Source organism: Manis pentadactyla, chromosome 9 (assembly GCF_030020395.1).
Source record: "Manis pentadactyla isolate mManPen7 chromosome 9, mManPen7.hap1, whole genome shotgun sequence".
In the NCBI taxonomy this organism is placed as follows: Eukaryota; Metazoa; Chordata; class Mammalia; order Pholidota; family Manidae; genus Manis; species Manis pentadactyla.
The window spans coordinates 56,870,248-56,896,843 of NC_080027.1; the positions used below are offsets into that span (position 1 = coordinate 56,870,248).

At 33.6% G+C, this 26,596-nt stretch overlaps 1 protein-coding gene across 5 annotated transcripts in view; it reads left to right on the forward strand.

Moving 5' to 3' along the window:
* Positions 1 to 25,603, forward strand: part of NUCB2 (nucleobindin 2) — a 33,416-nt gene extending 7,813 nt beyond the window's left edge. For 4 of the 5 annotated variants that reach the window (XM_036888149.2, XM_036888150.2, XM_036888148.2 and 1 more), the window contains 12 exons: positions 3,651 to 3,794; positions 4,349 to 4,456; positions 7,661 to 7,787; positions 13,946 to 14,049; positions 17,953 to 18,138; positions 18,339 to 18,429; positions 18,997 to 19,055; positions 19,148 to 19,240; positions 20,276 to 20,365; positions 24,568 to 24,738; positions 25,016 to 25,097; positions 25,488 to 25,603. In XM_036888149.2, the coding sequence (XP_036744044.1) occupies positions 3,651 to 3,794; positions 4,349 to 4,456; positions 7,661 to 7,787; positions 13,946 to 14,049; positions 17,953 to 18,138; positions 18,339 to 18,429; positions 18,997 to 19,055; positions 19,148 to 19,240; positions 20,276 to 20,365; positions 24,568 to 24,738; positions 25,016 to 25,097; positions 25,488 to 25,495 (1,263 nt within the window). In that variant the 3' untranslated portion in view covers positions 25,496 to 25,603. The remainder of the gene's footprint in view (positions 1 to 3,650; positions 3,795 to 4,348; positions 4,457 to 7,660; positions 7,788 to 13,945; positions 14,050 to 17,952; positions 18,139 to 18,338; positions 18,430 to 18,996; positions 19,056 to 19,147; positions 19,241 to 20,275; positions 20,366 to 24,567; positions 24,739 to 25,015; positions 25,098 to 25,487) is intronic. The other variant, XM_036888152.2, reaches the window with a different exon arrangement.
* The last annotated feature ends 993 nt before the right edge of the window (positions 25,604 to 26,596 follow it).

Genomic DNA, 26,596 nt, shown 5'->3' on the forward strand with positions numbered 1-26,596 from the left:
CTGGGAATTTTTTCAGTCAAGCCACTTTGCCTAGAATTTTCTTCCAAGCCTCTTGACACTCATTTTGCAAGCTTTGATGCTAATCCTTTTTAAAAGATGACAACAGAAAGTTTTCAGATTCATTGTCTTTCCTCAGCCCCTTCAGAAGTTTGTTGACTGAAAGAAACGCTGAGGAGTTGCAGTTGTCTAGACATGGCATCAGGAATAACATCATGTTGTGTTATTTTTCAGGCAACCTATTCTTTAAATAATCAGAAAGATGGCCTCACAGTAAATCAAGAACTAAACTAATGCTCAGGGCAGGTTATGAAGGGCTCTTGGACATTCAAACAAGATTTAGCCTGCCTTTATCTCAGCCATCATCCATCCCCTACTTTCTTCCCCCTTTTTATGCATACAATAGCATTTTTGGGAAATTATTTTATAGTTTAAAATTTAATATGGAAGCAAATTTTGGCCATGGGTGTTTACACGATAGCGTTCCAATGATAAGCTGTCTTCTAACCCATTCTCAGGATATCAGTCTCTTTAGCACCTTTAACATTAGTGTATCATTTTGAGGCATGTAAAAGAACATCAGATTTTGTCAACATTTCCGACTGACTAAACTCAGCTTTGCTTTTTCCTCAAATAATATGGAAGGTACACAGCGTCTGTTCAGTGCTAGTAGGAAATTTCTTAACAAGTGACATTTGCCTGAATGGTGCATAAATCCATCAAATCAGTCCATATTTCATATAATTTTTTATTTATTGGAGGCGCTGTCAGTTTCTACTGCTTTCCTTTGCTTTGTTTGGCTGCTGGTAGGGTAATCTTGTTGCAACTCAGCTTAGCCTGCTTGGGGGTATCTTCCTGTCTACTGAGAGCACGTAGTCGTTCCTTTACAAGAAAATGTAAAGTTGCTGTTACTCCTTTAACATCAAATATTTGCTTCATGAATATCAGCTGCTTCGTTTCTGTTTACAAATGACTTTTCATTTCAATGCCAAATCATAATTTAAACCTTTTGAAGACATTTAAAATGGCAGTTAAACTCAATTTGTGAAGTACCAACAATGTAAAAACTCAATCTGAAGTAATGGCAATAAGAAGAGCTGTGATAAAGTTCATGTATGTGCAGGCAGTAAAGATTATGTCCCTATTGCCACGTGGTCAACCACAATTTTAATATCACATTAACTGAAAAATACTCTGATTTCTGAGATGTTAAACTGAGAGATGGTACATCTTGGAAGTGATTAGTACATTATCAGTTATTTGATTAAATATAAACAGAAAATAACTCCATTTAGAAGACAAGAGACTGTTAGACTGGATAAAAAAGAACTGTGTGTGTGTGTGTATGTGTGTATATGACCACACACTAGTCAAAATAAAACTGGTTTAGCTATATTACTATCAAATAAAATAGACCTTTAGGCAAATTGAGCTATAAAGGTTACTCAAATGTGATAAAAGATTAAATACACCAGAAAGCTAGAAAATGTTAAATTTGTATATACTTAATAACATAGCCTCAAAATATTTAAATAAAAAATTGACAGACTTTTAAGGAAAACAGACAAATCCCAAATCACAGTGCAAGATTTTCACTTACTTTTCTAGGAATGATAGACAAGCAGACAAAAATCATTAAGAATATAAACATTGGGTAATTATGAAAAGTTATAGAGATTGGTTAGTTCAATACTTCTATAAAGTTAAAGATGGCTTATAAATTTTATTTATTCTTTTTACTTTGTTTATGTTTTATTTCATAACCAGATTTTTTGCTCTATTTTTCACTACGTTTTAAAAAATTGAAATATGATTCACATATCATAAAATTCACCCTTTTAAAGTGTACGATTTAGGGGTTTTAATACATTCACGAGGTTGTGCCACCGTTACTACTCTCTGTTTCTGGAACATTTTCATTACCCCAAAAAGGAACCCAGTACCCATTAGCAGTCATTTCTCTATTTCCCCGCCTCCAATACCAGCAGTCCTAAGCAACTACTAATTTACCTTCTTTCTCTATGGATTGCTTATTCTGATCATTTGATGTAAATAGAATCATATAATATGTCTTTTTCCATCTGGTTGTATTTCTTATTAATCAGTTCTGTTGTATTTGATTTTAAAACAAGCAAGTCTCTCCTTGTACTCTCAGTGTTTTGTCCTCTAAAATTATCAAAAGTAAAACCACTTTTGGTTTTGAAATGGCACTTATCATTTGTTATCTCTTTCCTGCAAAATTTAAAAAGAAGCCAGCATGAATGAAATGCAAGTCTGACAATCTCTAAACCTACAATCAAGGAGGATCTTCTTGCACAGACGCCAAGGTCTCAGTTTGATCAGAAGGCACAGTGTCTCACACCCTATATCCAAAGTGTGAAACATAACTGCCTTTACCTCATTTTTATTGCATCTAGATAGGAACCTTTCTTTTGTAGCTGATTTTGGTATTATTTATTTCCAAGCTCCCAGACCTTTTACTTGGCCTACCAATATACTTTTTAGCTGGCTAAATAAGCAATATTTAGTTTAAAAGCATTTATTAATCATATAACTTAATCATTTCATACATTTGGTGTGAGTATAAGCAATTTTATTACTATTTTTGATAATGTAACAGAAAAGATCCAAACTTTATTCAGAAGAATAAACTGGTAGTAGAACTTAAGACTTTAAAGCAAACTGAGGTCTAGTTAAATTCCCTTTAAAAAAAAATCCATTATTTAAAAAAGTGAGAAAATGAGCAGGGAATTAACTATAATTTTGAATTTAACTATTGTTTACTTTTATAATATCTGGCTTCTATTATGTATTGAAGAAAAGGTGGATACTATTTTTTTTAAGTGTATTTCAAAATATGTGACATAGCTGGCAATTGCTAAGACAGAACTACTTATTAATTGCCTTAAGAACCTAAGGGACATTGGAGATAATACAGGGTGGAGGGGAGGAATCTATGTAAAAGATTCTTTTAAACTCTGGGTTGACCCTATCAAGGGATAGTAATTGTTTCTGATGAGATCTGCAAAATGAAGTTACAGAAATAGATCACTGAGCTGACTACTTTCTGTGTGAATATAATAGAAAGACTATTCAAATAATTTTCACACTTACTCATTTTCTAACCATGTTAGGAGACTCAATTAAGCTCCAGAAGTGTGTGTAAAAGACGTCAAAATTGACTTGAGCAGTTAAGTCATATCTTGGGCTTTTTGGTCATCGCTACAGTTAAAACTATTATCCTCTTTAATAGTCATTGAGTCAGCCTGTTTGCAGTGGCACATGGAACTTGCACAGGTAAACAAGAGCTTCAATTCAGATTTTTATTCTAAAAAGCCAACTAACTCAATGATACTTTTGAATTAATTTTTAAAAAGCTAAAAGATACAGAGCAAATAAATTCATGAAAAGATGCTCAACATCATTAGCCAATGAAATTCAAATCCAAAACACAAAGAGATACCACTTCACACCCAGTAAGTTGGCTGTAATAAAAAAGATAGATAATAACATTTATTCATGAGGATGTAGAGAAATTGGAACCCTCATTTATGCTGGTAGGAATGTGTTATTAATGTGTCATTGGGAATGCATGTATATATAGTTTGAAAACATCTTTTTAGGACCTAACTATAATTATGCCTTTATTTCAGATGAGGTGGAAGACCATCCTCCTACAAGATTGTTTTCTCTTGGTTACTTGTCTACTTCCTAGTCTTGAAGCTGTGCCTATAGACATAGACAAGACAAAAGTAAAAAATGCTCAACCTGTGGACAGTGCAAAGATAGAACCACCAGTAAGTGAAATGATAAAAAAAGCTTTGTGGGAAGAATTTTAACTAAAATATTGTTAGTATTTATTACCATAAAATTGGATATTTAGGAACTATTTCTAAAATAACATTAAAGATAGTATTGGATAAGCATATGTTAATATTAACAGTGTTTATTTAATGTAGTTAGTATATTAGATAGTGCATTGAAGAATTAATCATGGTACATTTCCAGTGTATCATGCAGAGCTAACAGTTGGGGAAACATGGTATTATACTCAAAGAAGAGACAGATGGCAATGAGGATAAACAGGTGCCAGTGGGGTAAAACCAAATAATATTATTAAATCTTCATTGTCTAAGCCATGTAGAAAATCTGCTTCTATGTAACAGTAAAACATACTATTTCTGATATAAAGCTCTCCATTTGAGAAATAAGCTTTTTTAACTTTGTCCAAACTATCAAAGTATGTCTCAATGTCATGTTGCTAGATGTTTTTTTTCTTTAGGATTGAGATCTTTAGATGCAGGAAAGGAAAGATTTTCAGAAGCATTATTGTTTGTTTCTTACTTTGAAGGATACTGGACTTTATTATGATGAATATCTTAAGCAAGTGATTGATGTGCTGGAAACAGATAGTCATTTCAGAGAAAAACTCCAGAAAGCAGACATAGAAGAAATAAAGGTAAATGTAATTAAAATAATCATTTAACAAACATTTGAGCACATCAGGCACATGAGGTAAGCACTGGGGATACAAATATGAGACTCATTCCCCTCATTAAAGACTTATTAAAGAACTCACAAGGGAGAATATCCAGATTATCCAGAAAAATATTACAAAGATGAATAATTCAGTACATATGATTAACATTGGATTAATTAATATTTAATAACCAAGTAATACTAGGATTATTAATTCAGTACATAACACATAATTCTGTAAGTAGTGGGGGAAGGTGGGAAGTCATAATTCCTGGTAGAGGTTATGCCTGTGCTTAAAGAAGTGACTGAGAAAAGGAGAAGACTAGGAGGCATCTTAGACTGAGTTGCAAGGATACAGAGACAAGAGATATACAGGAAACGGAAGTAGTAACTGTGGCTGGATCTTAGGCTGTGAACAGGGGGCTATGATTGCCTAAAAGACGAGGTTGGAAAGAGTCATGGGCTAGATGATGATGGGCCTTGCACATCATGTTAAAGGGCTTGGATCATGATGTTAGGACAGCAGGAAGCTATTCAAAGGTTTAGAATGGGTTAAGTTCTGGTGCCAGATTAATAGAAGAGGTAATGGGCCATGTCTTAGTCAATGGGGGAGGTTAAGAACCCTATTGGACACAATCCTAGCCCTAGACATCTCCTGAGTACTCAAATAAAGACAGGGAGTTGGAAAGATCTAACACAAGATATTCTTTTAAAATCACATCCTTGAAGGGCAATGAATCAGCTTAGTTGGTATATCTTAGAAGCAACAATAAGAAAACTTTCCAATGATTTAATTTTAAACTTTCTGTTACACTTCTTGCGATAGTGTGGTTTGCTTATGTTGTTTTTATTTGTTTTTTAATTTTCTAAAAAATTATTTCACCTGTGTCTAGAATCAGAATTAGAGAACTTGGAAGGAATCTTTCTGGGTCAGACATTCTTATTTCAGTCTCTGTCCTTGGTGTGGGCCTTTTGAAAAATGGCTTGCATCAGATTGAGGCAACTATCAGAGCCTGTATGTAGCTCCAAGCTCTCCTCTTGGAGGTTTTGAACTGTTCTGGGGAAAGGTAACACCATCATGCCAGTAATTCCTGGAATTGTCTTGAAAGTAATGCTCCTTTGGATAATTAATTTGACTTGAGGAACTAATGATATTTGATTTGAACTAAAGATATATTGAGGTGAATGATATTTAATTGAATATTAATGTGAATGATATTTAATGATGTCAATGTCTCTTAACTACTTAAATTAGGATTAAGAGCATTATCTGGGGGTAACAGAAAATGTGGATAATGGGAGGTACTGTATAGAGATAATCAGGGAAAAAAAGACAATAAACTTCCTGGGTTGGTAGTGAATACTTGGTAACTGTCTTCCTTTCACAGTCAATTCCTATCCGCTATTGGTGGGAAGCAGGGGGAGTGGGACAAAATGAAGTAAGTTAACTGTTATTCAACAAAAAGATAGGAGTAAAATTAGGCAGTAAAACCCAAGATAACAGAATCATTACAAATGCTCAGCAAAGACTTGTCTCAGGAAAAACTGGGGGAAGAAAATAGCATTTGTCCTTTCCTTTTCAGCCAAGCATTTTGAAAGGGGAATCATACTACATTTCTTCTCTTCCCAAACATTGCTCCTGGGAACTGTTATAGCTTTGCCCACACCACTTCACTGAATGTACTTTCATGAAGGGGTCAGTGACTTCTTAGTTGCCAAATCCAGTGAACATTTTTTATTCCTCCTCTTACTGGACTCCTTTATTTTATCTCAGTGGTTCTTGGATTTCAGAGCTTGTTAAAACTCAGATTTCTGGGCCCCACTCCAGATGAATTTCTGATTCACTAAGTCTAGAGCTTAAATTTCTGAAGTTCCCAGGTGATGCTGGTATATCCCACTGTTTTGAGAACCACTATTTTATCTAATAATAATGAGCATTCTCTCCTGGAACTATACTGTTCTTTTTGCATGTATAATAGCTTGTTCTCCTGGTTCTTCTCACTCTTGGAACATACTTTCTTGGTCTCCCTTGTGAGGTTTCTTTTCCTTTCCTTCCTCACCAGGCCCCATTGACTTAGTCCTAAAAGGTTTGTTTGCCTGATTCCTAGTCAGACCTGCAGTTTGTGATTGCAAATGCATTTATAACCAAGAGAAAGTAAACCACTAGCTATTTTTTTTCTTAAAATTTGGAACATATATTAATGACTCATCTATGAAAAAAGTAAATAATCAAAAGAGACAATTAAACAAGATTAATTTTCAAAAATTATTTGTATGTGGAATGACTCATTCTTAAGGAGGCCACGTTACTTAAAAAAAAACTATTGAAATATTATTCATACACCATAAAATTTATCCCTTTAAAGCATACAATTTAGTGGTTTTAGTGTATCCTCAGCATCATGTAATCATCATTACTATCTAATTTTAGAACAATTTTATTTCCCCCAAAAAGTGACTTTATGTCCATTAAGCAATCACTTTCTAATTCCCCCTCTTTCCTCAGCCCCTGGCAACCATTAATCTACTTTCCATCTCAATGGATTTGCCTATTCTGGACATTTCATATAAATGGAATCATACAACATGTGGCCTTTTGTGTCTGACTTCTTTGACTTAGCATAGTGTTTTCAAGGTTCATCTTGTAGCATGAATCAATACATTCATTCCTTTTTATGGCTGAATAATATCCCATTGTATGGATATCCCCTATTTTGTTTAACAGTTCATCAGCTGATGGACATTTGGGTTATTTCTACTTTATTGGCTAGTATGAATAATGCTGCTATGAACATTAGGTACACCTTTTTATGTGAACATATGTTTCATTCCTTTAGGTAGATACCTAGTAATAGAATTGATGGGTCATATGGTAATTCTGTTTAACTTTTTGGGGAACTGCTGAACTGTTTTCCAAAGTGGTCATACCATTTTACAATTCAACTTACTCTTTGACTTTCTTTGGGCTTTCATTATGCTTTTCTAAATTACATGTTTTTTAGATAACTTGATTTTATACTTCCAAACTGGATATTTTCTGAAAGGAATGCTTTTTGTACTACAAATTTATCTAAATTCATCAAAAGTATTTATCACTACTTTATCATTACCCTAATTGTAATATAGTGTGTGGTCTAAAAATGCAGTGCAATAGAGAAAACTAATCTATTAATATTGTTGACAGAGTGGGAGGCTAAGCAAAGAGCTGGATTTAGTGAGTCACCATGTGAGGACCAAACTTGATGAGCTAAAAAGGCAAGAAGTGGCAAGGTTAAGAATGCTAATTAAAGCTAAATTGGATTCCCTTCAAGGTAAGTGCTGAAGAAAAGGTAGGAAAATTTCAGTATTTGGTTGTTGAGGTCAGTTGACATTAGCACATTCCATGTTCTTCTAGTCAAAATTTAATGTTAACATTGATTTGGCTTCTAAATATTTAACATCTAATTTTTTGACTAAGTGATACTTTATACCATTCAAATATCAAAATGATTAGCCTTAAATAATTATATCAATAAAAAGGGAGAATGAAAAGTAATGAATTAAGCCACTGATTTAAAAGAGGAAAAATAACATTAAAGCAAACCAAAAGAAAGCAGAGAGAGGAAATCTAATTAGAACATTTCCATAGTTGAAGTAGAAAAATTATCAGAGATCTAGCTCAGCAAGAAATGCTCAGCCCAGGCAGAATCAAAGGGAATTCAGTCAGACCATCAGCAAGCAGATTGTCAATGCCATTTAAGCTATTCCAGAGCATGGAAGAAGAAGGAAACCTTCCACATTCTTACTATGTATTGATGCCAAAACTACAGTTATTGTACATCAAAAGAATACTATATAATAGCAAGTAGATTTATTTCAGAAATGCAAGATTGACTTAAGATTAGCAAATCTAATACTATAAATCCTCAAGCGAATAGAAATAAATAGAAAAAATGCCAGTGTGACAAAAAAAAGTCATAGGACAATGATAAATTGGAATAAGTCTGAAGCTTGTATTTTTTTATTAATATACAGTCTTACTTTAGTTTCAAGTATACAACACAGAGGTTCAATAGTTACCCATATTATTAAATCCTCACCCCCACTTGTACAGCTATCTGTTAAAATAGAAGGAACTTGTCTTTTTTAAATTAAAACTTTTTTTAGAGCAATACAGAGTTCACAGTGAAATTGAGGAGAAGGTAAGGAGATTTCCCACATACCAGCTGCCCCCAAACATACATAACCTCCGCATTAGTAACATCTCCCACCAGAGTGGTATGTTTGTTAAAATTGATGAACCTGCACTAACACAACATAATCACCTCAAATCCATGATTTACATTAGAGTTGATTTTAGCTGTTGTACATTATATGAGTTTGGACAAATTTATGACATGAATTTACTGTTATAGTATCATATAGAGTAGTTTCACTGCTGAAAAATCCTTAGTGCTCCGCTCATTCATCACTGCCATATTTTTTTTTTTTTTTTGCAATGTACAACATTGGTATTTTTTTATTGAAGTATAGTCCAATACAATATTATATTGGTCTCAAGTATATAATAGTTATCTATATTACTAAATGCTCACCCCAACTAGTATGGTTACTATCTGTCAACATGGAAAGATACTACAGTATTATTTACTATATTCTCTAAACTGTACTTTCATCCCCGTGACTATATTATGGTTGAGGTTTTTGCCTCTTTATCCCCTTAGCCTATTTCACTCACCCACCCTAACCCTTCCCTGGAATCACCAGTCACTTCTTAGTGTCAGTGAGTCTATTTGCTCATTTGTTTTATTAGATTTCACATATAAGTGAAATCATACAGTATTTTTCTTTCTCTGCTTGGCTTATTTTACCTAGTGAAATACTAGGTCCATCCATGTTGTCACAAATGGCAAGATTTCTTTCATTTTTATGGCTGAATAATATTCCATTGTGTATGTGTACCACCTTTTCTTTATCCATTCATCTATCCCATATTCTTTTAATTTTAGATTATGAGAAGATTAAATAGCTATGAAGTAGAATTTTTGAATATAAGATATCTTAAAGTAATTTCATAGTTCCTATGATCTCCATATATGTAGAAAAGGCATTTGACAAAATTTAACACCCCTTCTTTATTTTAAAAAAGTAATAAAATCGTAGTAGATTCTTCTAATAATGATCAGATATGTCTAACTCAGTTACATTATACTTGTTGGAGAAACAGAAATATGTATTCTAACTAAAATGAGGAATAAGATGATGCCTACTATCAGCACTACTAATTAAGATTATATTGGAGATACTAGCCCAATTATACAAATGAAAAAAAATTGGAAGTAAAGTAATTGAAAAGTGATGAAACCATCTCTATTTGAAGATATGATTATATACATAGAAAACCTAAATTAATTGACTAAAAAACAATAAAAACAACAGGATAGTTCAGCAAGTTACACTTAATATACAGAAATCAATGTTTTATATGTATAAATAACAGTCAGTTGGAGGATACAGTGTAAGAGAAGACTCCATTTACAATATCAACAAAGATAAAATACCCAGAGTAAATCTATTAAGTAATGTGCAAGACTTACAGACAGAAACTTTAAAATACTCCTGAAGGACACAAAAGTAGACTTGAAAAAAATGGGAAGACATAACATCTTTTTGATACAAAGAACATTATAAACATGTTGATTCTCCGTAGATTAATGTTCCAAATAAAAATAGGTACTTTCTTTTTCTGTTACTAGCCAAGTTAATTTTAAAGTTCATATAAAAAAGGAAACAAACAAGAAAGCTACATACCTCTGAAAAAGAGATACAATAAAGGACTTGATATATTAGATATTAACATATATCACTAAGCCTCAGTCATTAGAATTCTATGATTTTTGGCATATAAGTAGAAAGACAAATGGAACAGAGTAGAAATTCCAGAAGTAAAATCAAATACATATAGAATTTAGTTTGAATTAAAGGCAGTGTCTCATTATTAGTGGGATAAAGATAATTCTTAAAAAAAAATAGCATTGGTACAATTGGGTAACCATTTGGAAAAAGGTACAGTTAGGTCTATATCTCATATATGTCAGTATAAATAAAAATAAAAGACTTGAGTGTAGAAAATAAAACCATAAAAGCACACTAGGTGACAACATAGCTGAATTCCTTTAGTGTCTTGGAATGGCCTTTTTAATTATGAATCGAAGTCAAGTGGCTAGATTTGGGGGATCCTCCAAGCTGGCTCCTGTGTTGTTGGAATACGTCCCCATAAGTTGGTTATCTGGGTGGTTCATTGTTGTTAACAAACATCCTAATATTTACTCATGGTAGAATAGTAGTTCTTATGCTTCAAATTGCATGAAACCCCCTGGAACTGGTTAAAAATGCCGATTACTGGATCTCACCTCCAGATATTCTGATTCTGGGCATGAGTAATCTACATTTTAAACATGTACCTCTGCGGGGAAGGCAGTATAGCACAGAGAAGACAAGTAGTGATTCTATAGCAGCTTACTATGCTGATGGATGGTGACTGTAATGGGGTATGTGGTGAGGACTCGATAATGGGGGGAATCTAGTAACCATGATGTTGGTCATGTAATTGTATATTAGGGATACTAAAACAAAAAACAAAAAACAAAAAAAAACACGTACCTCTGGTCAATGGATCATATTGGAGAAATGCTTGTGTAGAGCATTAAACTCCCTGCTAGTGAATGGATTTAGAATATAAGTAAATATTCATTATCCTGAAATTAAGGATATCTATGAGAGGTAAACTGAACCCTTACCATATTGTTTCAGATGGTCAGACATGCAAGGTAACTCCTGAAGCCAGGCCTAAAGAGATTTGAGATTTCTTTCGCCTTAGACAACATCCATCTCCTCAGTATTTTCTTTATTCCAAGATAGACGCTGAATTTTTTCTTTTTTTTTTTATTAGAGTATCATTGATATACAATCTTATGATGGTTTTACATGCATGAAACAGAGGTTCAACATTCACCCATATTATCAAGCCCTCACCCCCTCCACTGTGGTCACTGTCTATCAATGTAGTAATATGTTATAGTGTCATTAATTGTATTATCTGTGCTGTTAGTGTCCCAGTGACCTACCTATATTGTGATTGTGAATTACAGTGCTCATTAGTCCCCTTCTTCCTCCCCAGCCACCCTCCCCAACCCTTCCCCTTTGGTAACCATTAATCCCTTCTCGGTGTTTATGAGTTACTGCTTTTTTCCCTTCTGTTTCACTTTGTTTTTTATACTCCACAATGAGTGAAATCATTTGGTATTTGTCTTTCTCTGCCTGACTTATTTCACTGAGCATAATACCCTCTAGCTCCATCCATATTGTTGCAAATGGTAGGATTTCTTTTCTTCTTATGGCTGAATAATATTCCATTGTGCATATGTACCACATCTTCCTTATCCATTCATCTATTGATGGACATTTAGGTTGCTTCCATATCTTGGCAATAGTAAATAGTGCAGCAATAAACATAAGGGTGCATGTATCTTTTAAATTAGGGATTTTATTTCCTTGGGTAAATTCCTAGGAGTGGAGTGATTGAGTCAAATGGTGTTTCTATTTTTAATTTTTTGAGTAACCTCCTTTGCTTTCCACAGTGGTTGAACCAATTTACATTCCCACCAACAGTGTAGGAGGGTTCCCTTTCCTCCACATCCTTGCCAGCTTCGTTTCTTGTCTTTTGGATGTTGGCCATCCTAACCGGTATGAGGTTATATCTCATTGTAGTTTTTATTTGCATTTCCCTGATGATTAGTGATGTGGAACATCTTTTCATGTGTCTGTTGGCCATCTGAATTTCTTCTTTGGAGAAGTGTCTGTTCAGATCCTCTGCCCGTTTTTTAATATGGGTTATTTGCTTTTTGGGTGTTGAGGCATGTGAATCCTTTGAGGCTGAATTTCATTATCTAAAGAAAGCAGTCTGATATTCTTAAAAACTTGCTCATATTTTCTCATCAATTCAGAATTTATGAATTGAAATTTCTGATAATTTGAAGAAGAAATTAAAGAATCATAATTATTTTTGGTGTAATTTTAAAAGTAAGCAATACATTCACATGGTTAAAACCAGAAAGTGTAAGAAAGAATATTGCAAAAAGCTCCCTAATATTTTTGTACCTTATCAATTACCACTGCCTCAATACAGTTCTTCCTAAATTTCTTTATTCTTATATAACCAAATAAGTTCCCCACAGGGAAATTGTTAAAGTAAAAGATACATGCATTTGTAATTTTGATAGATATTGCCCTCTCCACACACCAACTGTTAATTTCTCAGTCTTTCTAATAGTATGTATCTTCAAACTTTAGGAGTTTTGCATTCTGTTAATGGTATAATAGTGCAGGTTTAATGTGTATTTCTCTTATTTTGAGTGAGGTTAAGTGTGTTTTCATTTATTTCACTGTCTAATCATATCCTTACAACACATCTTTTCTTCATAAGCAAAACTCGTAGTACAGTGCCATATACTGAGAATTCAGTGAAAGCTTAGTGGAACTAAATAAAGCAGTTTCTTACTTCCTGGCATAACAAAATGTTCCAGACACATTCTGTACCTAACCTGCTCCAGTGCTAGAATCAGCCATTTCTCTGATAATTCCTGGTTCTTTTTAGTGGAAAATATTACAGGTCATCAATTTCCACAGGTTTCTTTCTTGCCTTCCATCATTCTATCATTCCATATTTGTATATTCCTTTTCCTAAGTAAGAGCGCTGCCTTCCAGCAATCAACACAGGTAACTATTTTGCTCAGTTCTGTAATACAACTGAAATAGTCCAGAATTGCTTTACCCATTCAGCTACAATAAACTGTAGCTTGTTTTAAAAAATAGTCTTTATAAAAAAAAAAATTGACATTTCTATTAAAAAAAGTTATGATTCTGGGGTGAGGGTTTAATAATATGGGTAACTGTTGAACCGCTGTGTTGTATATTTAAAACCAATATAAGATTGTATATCAATGATGCTTCAATAAAAAAATAAGTTATGATTCAGATGAATTTACCTGAATTAGGTTTTTATTGTTCCATTAAGGATTCATTGGAGCAGCATACAAAAAATGTCTTCATATAAATTTTAGAGCAATTCTTTTTAGAAATTCTGCTTAGACCTTTTTTCAGGCCCTATATTAGAGTTTAATTAAAAGTAGGAAATTTGATAGTTTTACAATAATAAAGTTTTTATTACTATACTGATAATCAACTAGTCTTTCTAAAAATTACATTAAAATATATGTATTAAATTGTATTCTACATTCAGGAGCATTACCTTTGCCTAGAATAACAATATGTCCAATATTCTAAAAGAAAAATATGAATGCTTAATCTAAAACTTTGAACTTTCTTATAAAATTCTATAGGAATAAATATTAATGCTTGTCCTTATGTAACATTTAATGTTTCTAGCTTCTAGCAAGTTATCATTTATAGTTTTCTCATTTTCTTTCAGATATAGGCATAGACCACCATGCTCTTCTAAAACAATTTGATCACTTAAACCACCTGAATCCTGACAAATTTGAATCTACAGATTTAGATATGCTAATCAAAGCGGTGAGCATAATTCCAAAAAATATTGTCTTGTTGTGCCTTTGAAGTTTTGTAATTGGATAAGTAAATTCAGTGAAGTGGTAATATAACTTCTATATGTGCTTTAGAATATCTTTAAAGGGAAATAGCTTAACTGCTAGTTAGTACAGTTAATATGGTCGTATAGGTCTATAAACCCTTACCCACAATTCTGAATTCCAAAACATTGTAAAAACTTAAACTTGGCTTGAATTATAGTAAGGCTAATTCTAGTTGTTATTTAGCCTACTTAATATCAGTATTCATATATTTTGCTGGGAAGTACTCATCTGTTGATTACAGACTCTACAGGGATGTTCCACAATATGGCATGTATGACTTAATCCCTTTCTAAAATGTAGAAAAATATGAAACACATCTGGCCTCAGGGATTTTAGATGAGAGTTTGCAGATCTCTCATGTTCTACTGTATAGAGTTACCAAAGAGTATATGTTCTAGACTGGGTATTATTAGATTTAGTTAAGTGGTTTGAAACCACTAGTTTCTATGCTGTAGTTTTCTCTGTTGTACAGATTTGATACAGTCTGTTCCTTCTTTTTTTATTTTTATTTTTATTAATCTACAATTACATGAAGGACATTATGTTTACTAGGGTCCCCCCTTCACCAAGTCCCCCCCACAAACCCCATTACAGTACTGTCCATCAGCGTAGTAAGATGTTGTAGAATCACTACTTGTCTTCTCTGTGTTGCACAGCCCTCCCCGTGCCTCCCCCCACATTATACATGCTAATCGTAATATCCCCTTTCTTTTTCCCCACCCTTATCCCTCTCTTCCCTCCCATTCTCCCCAGTCCCTTTCTCTTTGGTAACTGTTAGTCCATTCTTAGGTTCTGTGATTCTGCTGCCGTTTTGTTCCTTCAGTCTTTCTTTGTTCCTATACTCCACATATGAGTGAAATCATTTGGTGTTTGTCTTTCTCCGCCTGGCTTATTTATACCCTCTAGCTCCATCCATGTTGTTGCAAATGGTAAGATTTGTTTTCTTCTTATGGCTGAATAATATTCCATTGTGTATATGAACCACATCTTCTTTATCCATTCATCTACTGATGGACACTTAGGTTGCTTCCATTTCTTGGCTATTATAAATAGTGGCTTTTGGATGTAGAGTTCTATAGATGTCTATTATGTCCATCTGTTCTAGTGTGTTGTTCAGTGCCTCTGTGTCCTTACTTATTTTCTGTCTGGTGGATCTATCCTTTGGAGTGAGTGGCATGTTGAAGTCTCCTAAAATGAATGCATTGCATTCTATTTCCTCCTTTAGTTCTGTTAGTATTTGTTTCACATATGTTGGTGCTCCTGTGTTGGGTGCATATATATCTATAATGATTATATCCTCTTGTTGGACTGAACCCTTTATCATTATGTAATGTCCTTCTTTATCTTTTGTTACTTTCTTTGTTTTGAGGTCTATTTTGTCTGATACTACTGCAACACCTGCTTTTTACTCCCTGTTGTTTGCATGAAATATCTTTTTCCATCCCTTGGCTTTTAGTCTGTGCATGTCTTTGGGTTTGAGGTGAGTTTCTTGTAAGCAGCATAGAGATGGGTCTTGCTTTTTTATCCATTCTATTACTCTGTGTCTTTTGATTGGTGCATTCAGTCCATTTACATTTAGGGTGATTATTGAAAGATATGTACTTATTGCCATTGCAGGCTTTAGATTCGTGGTTACCAAAGGTTCAAGGTTATCTTCTTTAGTATCTTACTGTCTAACTGAACTCGCTTATTGAGCTATTTTAAACACTGTCTGGTGATTATTTCTCCCCCTTCTTATTCCTCCTCCTCCATTCTTTATATGTTGGTGTTTTATTCTGTGCTCTTTTGTGTTTCCTTTAACTGCTTTTGTTGGTAGTTTTTTTTTTGTTGGTAGTTTTATTTTTTGCCTTTGGTTAGTATTTGGTTGGTCTGCTTTCTTTGCTGTGATTTTATTTTCTCTGGTGACATCTATTTAGTCTTGGGAGTGCTCCCATCTAGAGCAGTCCCTCTAAAGTACCCTGTAGAGGTGGTTTTTGGGAGGCAAATTCCCTCAACTTTTGCTTGTCTGGGAATTGATTAATCCCTCCTTCATATTTAAATCATAATTGTGCTAGATACAGTATCCTTGATTCAAGGCCCTTCTGTTACATTGCATTAAATATATCATGCCATTCTCTTCTGGCCTATAAGGTTTCTGTTGAGAAGTCTGATGATAGCCTGATGGGTTTTCCTTTGTAGGTGACTTTTTTCCTCTCTCTAGCTGCTTTTAAAACTCTGTCCTTGTCCTTGATCTTTGCCATTTTAATTATTATGTGTCTTGGTGTTGTCCTCCATGGGTCCCTTCCGTTGGGGGTTCTGTGTACTTCCGTGGTCTGATCAATTATTTCCTTCTCCAGTTTGGGGAAGTTTTCAGCAATTATTTCTTCAAAGACACTTTCTATCCCTTTTTCTCTCTTCTTCTTCTTCTGGTACCCCTATAATGCGGATATTGTTCCTTTTAGATTGGTCACACAGTTCTCTTAATATTGTTTCATTCCTGGAGATCCTTTTCTCTCTCTCTGCGTCAACTTCTATGCGTTCCTGTTCTCTGGTTTCTGTTCCATCAATGGCCTCTTGCATCTTATCCATTCAGCTTATAAATCCTTCCAAAGATTGTTTCATTTCTGTAATCTCCTTCCAGACATCATCCCTTAGCTCTTGCATATTTCTCTGCAGCTCCATCAGCATGGTTATGAGCTTTATTTTTAATTCTTTTTCAGGGAGATTGGTTAGGTCTATCTCCTTCTCAGGGTTTGCCTCTGTGATCTTGGTCTGTATCAGATTCTGCCTTTTCATGGTGATAGAGGTATTTGTGGGGAGTTGGCATGTGTGTTGGTAAGAGAACGTCCCTTCTTGCTAGTTGTGGCCCTCCTCTCCTGGGAGAACAGTGACCCCTAGCGGCCTGTGCTGGGCAGCTGTGCTCAGACCAGGTTTCGAATTCTAGCCTGGCCACTATGGAGTATGCTCCACGGTTGCTGTGGGCGTGGCCTGCCTCAGGCTGCTTCTCCAATATGGTGGAGCTGCGTCAAAGGCGGAACTGGCGGGAGGCTGTTTATCACCGTGAGGGGCCTCCGAGCTGCACTGCCGCCCAGGGGTTTAGGGCACCCGGAGTTCCCTGGGATTCCCAGCTGCTGGGCTAAGTGTCCTGGGTGCCTCTGTCCAGCTGTGGGGTCCCTGTCCCCTTAAAACTTTCAAAAAGCACTCACTTTTCTTTGTCCTGGGTGTGCAGCTGTGGGAACCCACTCGCAGGTCTTACTGTCCTGTTTCCCTAGTATCCAGCACCTCACACACTGTGTGTCTGCGTTCTCAGTGCGGGTGGCTAGGGCTGGGTGTTTAGAAGTCCTGGGCTCCCTCTCCCTCCCCGCTCTGACTCCTCTCCTCCCACTGGGAGCTGGGGTGAGGGGCGCTCAGGTCCCGCCGTGCCACAGCTTGTATCTTACCCCCTTCACGAGGCGCTGGGTTCTCGCAGGTGTGGCTGTAGTCTGGTTGTTGGCCTGTGTCTTCTGGTCTCTCTTTTAGGAATAGTTGGATTTGTTGTATTTTCGAAAATATATGTGGTTTTAGGAGATTTCTGCTACTCTACTCATGACACCATCTTGGTTCTCCCTGTTCCTTCTTTTTTTAAAAATCAATTTATAAATTACTTGCTTATGTGGAACTTCCTAAAGTTGAAGCTAGCTTTGAACTTTTAGTTTCTCTGAATGCCTGCATCCCTGGTAATAATAATGACTAAAATAAAATGGTAGAATCTGAAAGAAGAGTCTAGTACTTTTTGTCTCTCTTTTACTACCTTGTGTTCAAGAGTACATTATATTCAAGAAGGGCTACTTTAAATATTACATTATAGGCTACAAGTGATCTGGAACACTATGATAAGACTCGACATGAAGAATTTAAAAAATATGAAATGATGAAGGAACATGAAAGGAGAGAATATTTAAAAACATTGAATGAAGAAAAGAGAAAAGAAGAAGAATCTAAATTTGAAGAAATGAAGAAAAAGCATGAAAATCATCCCAAAGTTAATCATCCAGTAAGGATAATGACTCTATGAAACCATAATTAGATAAAGATACTTCTTTGTCCCAGATAGTAGATTTTATAATAATTTATTAATACTTAAATCTTGAGTCTTAATTCTGTGAAGTTTCTCAAATTTATATTTTATTTTGGACCTATAGATGAAGATTTTTTATATTTTGTTTTGAGCATTTTTAAAAAATTTATTCACAGGGAAGCAAAGATCAACTAAAAGAGGTATGGGAAGAGACTGATGGATTGGATCCTAATGACTTTGACCCCAAGACATTTTTCAAGTTACATGGTAATAGATTTGATACAAATTTTAAGATTTATATCTGCTGTTTGAAAAATTATTTGATTTCTGCCAAAGTCTGCTATTGAGTCCTATTGATAGTAAATGTGTTGAGTTTTTCCCTAGGGTAAATAATAGTCTCTATTTATGATGTGCAGTATGAAATATTTTAGGTCAGTAGCAGTGTCTTTATACCTGCTTTTATTGTTGAGTCATTATGACTAATTGCAAGATTCTCTGTAAACTGAAGGTATTTCTGTGACTAGTTTGGCTAGTCATAACATGCTTTCTGCTTTAATATTACAGTTTACTTTTGCTCTTATAGCATATTGTTTTACTTTATATTTCTGGAAAAATTGGTTAAGGTATGGTTTTCAAATTATTATGAATTATAAATAAGTAGTAAATTGTTATCAGTTTGACTTATCTGAGGCTCCATAAAAAAGAAGAAACATTTTTCTGTATCATATTGATGCTTGATGTCAGTACTATTTTTGTGAACTATTTGTAAATAGTTATACTTTATTTTCTAAGGCTTTAAAATTAAGTTTTGCATTTGTAACTTTTAAACTTTAGATGTCAACAATGATGGCTTCCTGGATGAACAAGAATTAGAGGCTCTATTTACTAAAGAGGTAAATGAGTTCATTAAGTATTCAGTGTTTTTGCTCTCTCTTTTTTCCTTCTGTTATCTTCCTTTTATGTTTTTTAAAAATTTTCTTTTTAGTTGGAGAAAGTATATGACCCCAAAAATGAAGAGGATGATATGGTAGAAATGGAGGAAGAAAGGCTTAGAATGAGGGAACATGTAATGAATGAGGTATGTTTTAAAAGTTTAAGATTATATGTTACTTCAATGGATTATTCAAGTTCTTGCAATCTTGCAATAAATCTTACCATAAAATGGAAAATAAATATACAGAATAGGTTTTTAATTGGATTTTGCATTTTTGATACATAATATTTAATAGATTCCATTAGTGTAAATATCATTTTGCAACTACTTTAAATGCTTAAAAAGATTAGGATGTTGCTGCATATATATAAAACATTCTTGTACAAGTAGAAAATAATACAGCCCAATATTTGATATTTTAAAGGGCTCTGTTACTTTTTACTAAGAAAATCCAAAAAAACCCAGTATCTTAAAGGTTTATTACAACAAATGTTTATTTCTTGTTCACATTATTAAGTTGAAAATTCTGATACATTCATTATAGGCAGGCTAACTAAAGTGCACTGTTTTGCTTCAGTGATTTTCACCTGATATTTGAAGATATATTATTATTTCTATTTACTGTTGGCATCCCAACTTTCAAATGAATTTCCTTAGCCATTATAGAGTTCACTTTTGTAACTGAATTTGCTATAGTCTGTAACTGCTACTGAAGAGAATTTGGAAAGGTTGTCAACTTTAGTTTTGATTTAGTTAGTTGTTTGTCTTTAGGAAAAAATATTGAGAATGTTTTAACTTAAACTCTTTTACTCTTGGCTAAAACAGCCCTCTTTCTGGAAAAGGTTTCAAGAAAGATGATACATGGTGTGGTGAGGGAGGATGACAGTATTAGCCTAACCAGTCAGATCAGCAGGTGCAAACTTGGTGATTCTGGGGGTATCAGGTATATATATCTCACTGTATTTTCAAATTTGAATTATATAGAAGAGAAAGATGTCTATTTTCCAATTTTAGTATAATTTTGAGAGTTCTGTTTTTCTCCCCCCATTTTCATGAATGTTAGGTTAGCCCTAGTTGCTCTGTGTTTCTATAGTAGCATCTATTAGAAGACAGTTTCTAGTGTCTAAGTAATATGAGAAAGAATTACTTTATTTTACATACATATTTTCCTTTAACCAGGTTGATACTAACAAAGATCGATTGGTGAGTCTAGAAGAGTTTTTGAAAGCTACAGAAAAAAAGGAATTCCTGGAGCCAGATAGCTGGGAGGTAATACACACTACTTGAAATAGAATGTATGCTTCAAGAAATTCTACACCAGTCTATTTTACTTTTAACTTTTATTCCCCATTATGTTTGCATGTATAGTGTTACCATCTTGGCTTTTCCTATAAAATATTACTGTAAAATAATGAACTTGATTTCTTGGAAAGCTTATGGCAATTGATCTCTTATTTGTAATCACATTATATAATCAGAAGTCTTTTTAAAATTGTATTTTTTCTAAGTGTAAAATAATGTTCATTCTTGAAAATGAGAAATATAGATATACTTAAGGAATAGATTAGAAGTTAATGATAGGTAATGCCATCCAGAGGTAGATACTTAAATTATGTATTATGTTATGCCAATTTGGAAATAGTTTATATATTTAGTACATGTGTATATAGCACACAGTATATAAGTAGTGTACTGTCCCTTTTTACTTTATATATACACATAAATTCATATCTCTCTATATTTTTAAATAGCTTTATACTATATAAATGACTTTGTTTTGAAATTGTTTTTTTAAAAAATTAAACAGTATTTCACAAATATTTTCCAATGTCATTACTCAAAAACATGATTTAAAAAAATGACTACTTAGGCAGTCCTGTGATTGTGACATAATCACCTTTCAGATTTTGACATTTTGGAGTTAATTCCAAATTTTTATTGTAATAAATAACATGATAAAGACTATCCATTTGTTCATACATTTTTTGACATCTTTGATGATTTCCCTGGGACTAATTTGTAGGAATAGAACTAGTCTTAGAGTTTAGGAACATTTTTATTTTCTAAATATATCTTGTCAAATTGCTCCAGGAAGGTATACCAATTTGCACTATAGGTTACTGCATGTAAATGAATGCATACACATATTTAAAATGCTGGTTGAGAGGTACCAACCAAGATAGAGTGACGAAAAAAGAAGGTCTTTTTCTATATAAAATATAAAATAAAAAGATTACTATTTTAATTAGATTTTAATTGTCCAGAAAATAGTTTGAGATAGGGTGACCAACTGTTCTGGTTTACCCAGGACTGAGTTTCTTGGAATGTGGAACTTCTCAGTGCCAAAACTAGGACAAATTGTGATATTGATCATCTTAGTTTGAGATGAAAGAAACCAGCTTGTTTTTCTCATAAGTTTTTGTTTAACATTTGAAATATTTCTGGACTTCGGTGAAGAACAAGAATGCTAAGATTATTTGAACATACATTCCATTTAGTACTTTTTGGTGAAGTAGGTCTATAGATAATTATATACTTTTTTTCATTTGGACATGATCTCAAATTTACAAAAAAGTTGAAGGAATAGTCAAGGAATTCCTGAATACCCTTCACCTAGATTTCCTATTTTGCTATATTTACTTCAACTTTCTCTATTTTTAAACTCTGTGTTTATATATAAATGTAATTATTTTTTAGATTAAGTTGCACAAGATTCTGCTTTAACCTTAAACACCTGAGTTTATATTTCTTACAAATAAGGATTTATCTTACATAATTACAGAAAAATTATTAATGTTACACACAAAATTCTCTAATCTCTAGACTTTGCAATTTTTGTCAGTTTCCCCAATATTGTCCTTTATAGCAAAAGAAAATCCAAGATCACGCATTGAATTTAGTTGTAATGTCTTTTAGTCTGCCTTCATCTGAAGCAGTTCTTGGGTCTTTGTATTGCATGACATTGATATTTCTAAAGAGTACAGACCAGTTATTTTGTAGAATGTCTCTCAGTTTGAGTTTGTCTGCTGTTCCCTTATGATTTCAGCTCTTAGTAGGAATACCACTGAAGTGATGCTAAGTGCATCATATCAGGAAGCATATCCTTCTGATTATTCTTATAACTTACAATGTTAACTTTGATATTTGATTAAGCTGGTGTCTACCAGTTTCCATGTGGCAACGTGACTAGCCAAAAGTTAGGATTCTTTAACCAAGGAAGAAGGGAAGAGGGAAGCTGGGCAACTTTCAGTGTTAACCCAAATAGCTTTGTGGGCTACCTACATATCTGTGTACACTCTTCTGAAACATAGAAAGTACTTACTTCCCCACCCGAAAAGGAAACCACTAAAATCCAATCCATTCTTGCATATATCTCAAAGACCATTCCTTGACTATTCCTGTAGTTACTATTTTATCTTTTGTAATTTAAAAAGTATCTTGTTTAACCCACCATACTACCAGAATCAGAAGTCAGCTTTTTTAAAATCCACTAATTATAAAACAAGTAAGTTATGGGAATGAAAAGTACAGCATAGGGAACATAGTTAATAATATTGTTATAACTTTGTATGGTGACAAATGGTAACCACACTTATTGTGAACATTTCATAATGTATGTAATTGTTGAGTTGCTATGTCGTACACCTGAAACTAATATAGTATTGTATGTCAACTATACTTCAATTAGGAATAAGAATTTAAAAAAATTTACTCAAAAAATATTCACGTAATGTCATATAAAAAAGTATTTCCAAGTACTATTTGTAAGCATTATTTTAATAGGTATAAGGGTGTTTAACTTTTCTCAGGGTTAGACATTTAGGTTATCTCCATTCTTTCATTGTTATTTTAAAAAGATAGTACTAGATAAACACATTGTAATATAAAGCTTTTTATGTGTTTAGGGTTCTTTTATAGGATGGAGTCTCAATGCAGCATTACTAGGACCAAGGGAGTATTCTTAAGGTTGTTGACACACTTTTTAAAAGTGCTTTTCAAAAAAATTGTACCAATTTACATTTCCACCAATAAAAAGTTAGAATGCTCTGTTTTTTAAAAAAGGTATCATTGATATACTTTGACATTCATTATCTGCTAATTTTAGCATCCATTGATGATTTTGGCCAGAATCCATTGTTACTATGACTGTTGACAAATGGTAATTTTCTAATCATCATTCCATCTACATTTATTAGTTGCCTTTCTACTGTAAGGAAAAGCTATCCCTCATTTCTTCTCTATCCCTTTATATTAAGTATAGACTCATGGCTCGTTATTTTATTCAATAAGCTCAAATCCTTTTATCATGATTTATTTCAATGCTCAAATTATCTCAGATTTGGCTAGTGGGAGTTTCTTCACACTGGCTTTTGTGTCCTGCCATGTCCCTATCAGTTTCTTTGAGGACTTCCTTACTTTTTAGCATAACAAGATATTCAAGGCTCATCTTGTTCTTTCTCTGTCCCAACTCCAGAATCAGTCATTTTTCTGAGGGCACTGGGTCTTTGTGGTGGAGATTGATCTTACAGATCAGGATCTGGGCACAAGATGTGCTCCTTGCTTCCAGAGTGTCATTGCTTCTAGGCCTTGTCAGATAGCAGAATTGGGGAATTAAAAAACAAAGTTACTTATTTATAGTAAGTGTATAGGTACACATACACACCTCCATGCATTTTTTATGTTTAGCTATCAATATATATTAAAACTCATGAGTGCACACTGCTGTCTCCTTAAATTTCAATCCAACACCTCCAATTCCAATACAACATTATGTCTTTTCCTCTTCCCATATTTCATATGAAACCTGGCTCCCATTTTCTACAAAATTATTCCTCTTATTTGCTCAATCCTAGGATGTACAAAGAGTTTCAGAATTGAAACTCTTAATTAATCTGTGCCTCTGCAAAACAAGATTTTAATATTTGTTTAGATTTGTTATTGTTTTTAACCTGAGGGCATATAGTCCAAATACCATACTCAAAAGTTTTCTTGGGTTAGTTCTTTATTTTCCTTCCCCTCCTGTGGATTATTTTATTCACTTATGATAAAAGTATTATTTATTTGTTTCTGTTTGTATTCAATTAGGGGAGTATTCCCATCTCTGTGGATTGTATATATTTTCTCTTTTTGAGCATGCAAAATATTGACATGTTTCCAAAATCAAATCTGTACCAAAAGGTACAATTGGAGGAATGCAATTTCTTTCCCACATTCTCTGTTTTTTCCACCTTGTTCTTTCCTTAGTTCTGTAGCTAACCTATCTCCATGGTCTTGGGTTTTCCTTCCCATTTTCCCTTGGCCCAAATGAGTACATAGGTATGTATTTTCCTTATTTCCTCTTCTTTCTTACTCAAAAGGTATAATACTAATGATAATCTTTTCTACTTTGCTAGTCATAGAATTGTAAAGTGGAATCAGGCTAAATTGTTGTATATCTCAGCTTATTCTTTCTTCTTTTTTTTTCCTTTCAGACATTGGATCAGCAACAGTTCTTCACAGAGGAAGAACTGAAAGAGTATGAAAATCTGATCTCCCTACAAGAAAATGAACTTAAGAAAAAGGCAGAGGAGCTTCAGAAACAAAAAGAAGAGTTACAACGTCAGCATGACCAACTTGAGGCTCAAAAGCTGGAATATCATCAGGTGGTATTTTGTAATATGATTGTGGCATTAAAAAGGATTTTAGGTGCTTTGCTAAAAGACTGTTTTTGTAATGTAATAATTCAATGTACTGTTATCTCTAGCATTTTACATTTAAGTGTTTTAAAAACTGGTTTGTTGAATATTAATCTAAATTTCAGAGCTTGAATATTTCATTTTGGAAAACAATTTTCAGTTTGTTGTGATTTGTCAAAGCTCTTACATATCAGAGAAAATCAAATAATACTTACCTTTAAGAGGATCTTTTCCCATTCACTAGGTCGTACAGCAAATGGAACAAAAAAAATTACAACAAGGAATTCCTCCACCAGGACCTGATGAAGAATCGAAGTTTGAGCCATGTATGTACATTTGTTTGTTTGTTTAAGGAAATAAGAAATTGAAACCTATATAATTTCAAATCATTAACATCTATGCTATTTTCTATATATTTGTGAAAACAGAGCAACTTATATTACAGAAAAATGAAAAGGCCTATAAAATTTTTATGCATCTGCATATTTCAAAAGCTATATAATTTCATAGCCATATTTATTGTGAAATGATCTGTCAACATTATTCATAATTCTTTCTAATCAATTGATATTATCAGAGAACATGGTTTTTTAACTGTAATTTATGATTTGCTAAGCATATTTTAAAAAAAAATAGGCCATGTATCTATATATAAAAGAATATTCAAAATAATGGAAGATATTTTTAAAATCAGGGCATATTTTTTTTTTGAACAGACATATAAAGTCCGAAGTCCACCAGAACTTGGAAGAAAACTGTTAAATCAACATCTGTGTCATCTTTTTACCTCCCTTCATTTTTTTTCTCTGCTCAATAAATATTTTAAAGCATATATAGAATAAAGGAAGATAATTTTAAAAAGAGAACACATTTTTTTGGACACAGATATTTAAGAATCGACATCTTCCAGAACCAGAAAGGAACAAACTCAGTATCTACTCTTACTTTCCCACCTCACTTTTCCTTTGTTCTCCTTTAGTGATTTCATTAAATGGCCTCATGCTGTAATTTAATGAAACTATTGGTAACTATTTAAGTGAGAAAGCTCTGTCTATGCTTTTAAAATAAATTGCTCTCACTCATAAAGATAGTTACTCTTTCATGGGTGCTTTCATCATCTGCTCTCTCAGTAAGAGTCTCTTTGATATTAACTCTTTTCCTGAGAAGACCACAGCATTCCCCAGTGTTTCATGGTAGCTTTATCCTCCTTTCAGCAACCTTACTGCTAGAAATTCTTCTACTGAATAGCTTTTGCTACTACTTTAGGTAATTTTTCATTCATATTTTTGCTTTAAACTCTATCATTTAAGATCAAATTCTGCTCTACGTAACAGGTAAACCAAAGATAGAATTGGTTTAAGCGAAACCATTTACATAAAAGAAATCTGGATGGAGATGATATCCAGGTTCCTATCTTTCTGTTCTGCCATCCTCAGTGTATGGGTTTTATCCTCAAGTCACCTCATTCTCACTGTCTAAGATTGCTTTTGGAGGTAGCAGGAGAAGGGCAAGAAAAGGCACTTTCCCCAGTTGATTCAGCTTCCTTTTGGCAGTTTTTCTGGAGAATAATAGCACTTAAACTTACATCTCATTGGCCAGAACTCAGTCACATGGCCATTTAGCTGCTAGGGAAGCTGAGAAATCCATGTGGCAACGTGACCAGCCAAAAGTTAGGATTCTTTAACTAAGGAAGAAGGGAAGAGGGAAAGTTTGGCAACTTTCAGTGTTAACCCAAACAGCTTTGTGGGCTACCTACATATCTGTGTACACTCTTCTGAAACATAGAAAGTACTTACTTCCCCCACCGGAAAAGGAAACTACTAAA